This window comes from Nelumbo lutea, chromosome 1 (assembly GCF_056320005.1).
Source record: "Nelumbo lutea isolate HS-2025 chromosome 1, American lotus-T2T, whole genome shotgun sequence".
Lineage (NCBI taxonomy): Eukaryota > Viridiplantae > Streptophyta > Magnoliopsida > Proteales > Nelumbonaceae > Nelumbo > Nelumbo lutea.
In genome coordinates this window covers 147026619-147029390 of record NC_142684.1, presented here as the reverse complement: position 1 = coordinate 147029390, position 2772 = coordinate 147026619, and the positions used below count along the sequence as shown (strand labels likewise).

General features: G+C 33.8%; 1 protein-coding gene across 1 annotated transcript; it reads right to left on the bottom strand.

Moving 5' to 3' along the window:
• Positions 1 to 677: 677 nt before the first annotated feature.
• On the bottom strand, positions 678 to 1955 carry LOC148878212 (HMG1/2-like protein). Its single transcript, XM_088964848.1, has 5 exons — positions 1800 to 1955; positions 1625 to 1732; positions 1460 to 1517; positions 1247 to 1343; positions 678 to 1057 (listed from the first exon to the last, which is right to left on the bottom strand). The coding sequence occupies exons 2-4, from the start codon at positions 1729 to 1731 to the stop codon at positions 1257 to 1259; spliced, it is 252 nt and encodes an 83-aa protein (XP_088820974.1). The 5' UTR covers position 1732; positions 1800 to 1955; the 3' UTR covers positions 678 to 1057; positions 1247 to 1256.
• Between the last annotated feature and the right edge of the window lie 817 nt (positions 1956 to 2772).

Here is a 2772-nt window from a genome sequence, read left to right as displayed (position 1 = left end):
TATCAGCGTAGAAGGGCATGTTAGCATCTGATTATAGAGCAGAACAAACGAAATGTGATTGCTAACAGCCTTCACAATCAAGATTCAAGAACGATCACCACAACATTTAAATTTTGAGCTGGTACTAGACAATCTATACTACAACAACAGTCAGCAGGTGGGATCGCAAAGGAACATCCACTTGGCTAAGCCGCATTTCAGTACGTTAAGGAAGCTAATAACTAAATTACGGTCCACTACGCTATACTGACTTACAGATTATGCCATTTGCATTCAGCATTGATCTTTATTTACAACCACAACTTATTACTGCAAAAAGAACAGAAGACGGAAAAGGTAAATCCTTCGTCCATAAAATGTGTATGATGATAGTATGATACTAAGAATATAAGATGTAGAATCCATTACCAAATGGTATACTAGGCCGACCTTTTGAGTGTGGAGTCAAAGTAATTGGATGATCATGGCCATCCATTATCAAACCCTTAATTTCAAGACAAGATGGTTCAGTGGATTTTAACAGTAACATCTCTAATAAGGGACCGGTTGCATGTTTTAACTTTTATACATCACGAGTTTCTATCCTCTTGTGTACTGAATTCGTCCAATGTAAATGAATTCGGCTGAATATTTGTTTTACTTGAATTACAGTGATAGAATCCTAGATCTGCCCCAGATTTTGCTTAGTAATTGGCCAAAAATGCTAGAAAACAATTGTTTGATGTAACAAGGTTGTGAATTTGTGATTGATCAGAAATGAAACATGTAGGTGCACCGTCATACAATCTCAAGAGCAGATCGACCTCCCTAACTGATTAGTCCGTCGCTCATCGTCGTGTACCTTGGAAGTCGATTTATCTGATTCGTTATCTTTTCCTTCAACTTCATTCTGATATTTCAGGGGAAAGAAGCAGAATATGAGGACAAAAACAGCATAGAACACTAAAAATTTAAAAAGAAATAGAAAAGAAATTACGACTGTCTTTATATATGCTTCCAAAGCTTGCTCGTATTCAGCCTTTCTCTTGGCAGCATTTGCAACGTAAGGAGCTTTTTCCTGAAAATGAAAAATATATAAATCAGAGGCCTTCAGAAAAAGAAGGAAATACGCAATAACAATATAATAACGCGCAGTTACTAGCTCTTTTCCTTCACAAATTTGAACAAATCCATGAAATATACTAAAAATGATTTTCGACTTGATATTTATAAAATGCATTTAACCTTGAGATTAGATAATGCTTACCGTCACCGGTTCAATATGTTGTTGCTTTGATCGAGAGTATGAAATATCTTACCGAAGCGGACATCGATTTCCACTTCTCACCACCAGCTTTTCCGATCTGCAACTTGCAAATCTCAGAAGACTGCTTGATAGCATAAAACAAAGAAGAGACAAAAAAAGGCGATTGGAAGAGAGTCAATATATATAAATGTAGATCAGAGTTCGATCCTTAACAGCAGAGATGGATTTGTTATCAGGAAAATTCTCTTTATATTCCTTCCTAAACTCCTCCCTGTCATTAACACAGGCAAAAAAGTTGAAATTCAAACTAATTAACTATTAAAAGTATAGTTAAAAATCAACCAAAAAGTCCTAATTGCAAGAATAAAAATAAATTACATAAATATGAGGAACGCTCCAGCCGGTCGTTTCGGAGCACCGGATCCTGTCTTGCTGAACTTCTGCTTTGCGGTAGCATTTGCGTTAGTCTTCCGCTTCTTCAGCATTCTGCGAGCAGATGAACATTTCAAATAGAAGAAGAAGAAGAGGAGGAGGAGGAGGAGGAAGATCTTACTCTGTATCAGGCTTCTTGCGGGCAATGGAGGTAGTCTTCGGTTCTGTAATGGCGAATTGGCGAAAGTTGCAGTACCAACTAAGCAGAAAAATAGAGGGGATTGTCAAAAAAGGAGCAGCTCTAATGGACTCGGGGGTGCATATTAAAGGAGATAAGAAATTTCCATTGAATTTAGTTTCTGAAGGGAAGGAATATTTAATGACCTTATCCAATGATGATGGGCCACGTCGCATTTTGATTTTCTATGCCCTATAACAGTCTGAGTTCATTATTGCTACGACAATTTTTACTTTACTCTGCTGCTCTACCTTGCCAAAGAAAGAATTTTCATGTCAGGGTTATTCACTTATTCCGGCTGGTTGTAGGCAGTCTGGATCACGTAGACACAACGTATTAATTTAGAAAAAATATTTTTGACACCTGTCCTTTCAAAAACCCAGTCTACTTTTGAAAATAATTCACATACTAGTGAATGACTATGTGCTAAGTACGGGAAAGTTATTATATATATAAGAATAAACATTAATAATTTTTATTACCATTTTTATTATTATTTATAAACTGCCATTTTTTTAAGATATTCATACAGTCTACGGATCCACATAATTTGACCCTTATATGTCAAACTCATAAAATTATACGGGTCACTAAATTCAATTTGAACCATTTATTACTTTAATTTAACCATTATTATTATTATTATTATAGTATTTAATTTAATTTTTTGTTATATAGTAATAATATTAACTAGAATTGTAATTATTTAAATATTTACTTAAAATATTTTTTCCAACTGACTATAATTATTATATAATAGATTTGTTAATTCATATTTCGAATTTAAGAATAAACATTAATGATTTGGCTTAACAATTTTAATGACTGTTAATAAATATTGATTCTTATTTAAGGTTTAATTATTGTATTTGGTAATTATTATGGGGCATGCTTTGAATAAACATTAATGATAATT

Bases quoted from the DNA above. Each gene is read 5' to 3' on its own strand.
- LOC148878212 (XM_088964848.1), bottom strand. From the start codon at position 1,731: ATGCTGAAGAAGCGGAAGACTAACGCAAATGCTACCGCAAAGCAGAAG. The intron at 1,518-1,624 runs GTAATTTATTTT...TGTTAATGACAG, and splicing joins GGAGCGTTCCTCATATTTAT to GGAGGAGTTTAGGAAGGAAT. The intron at 1,344-1,459 runs GTTAAGGATCGA...TGCAAGTTGCAG, and splicing joins ATAACAAATCCATCTCTGCT to ATCGGAAAAGCTGGTGGTGA.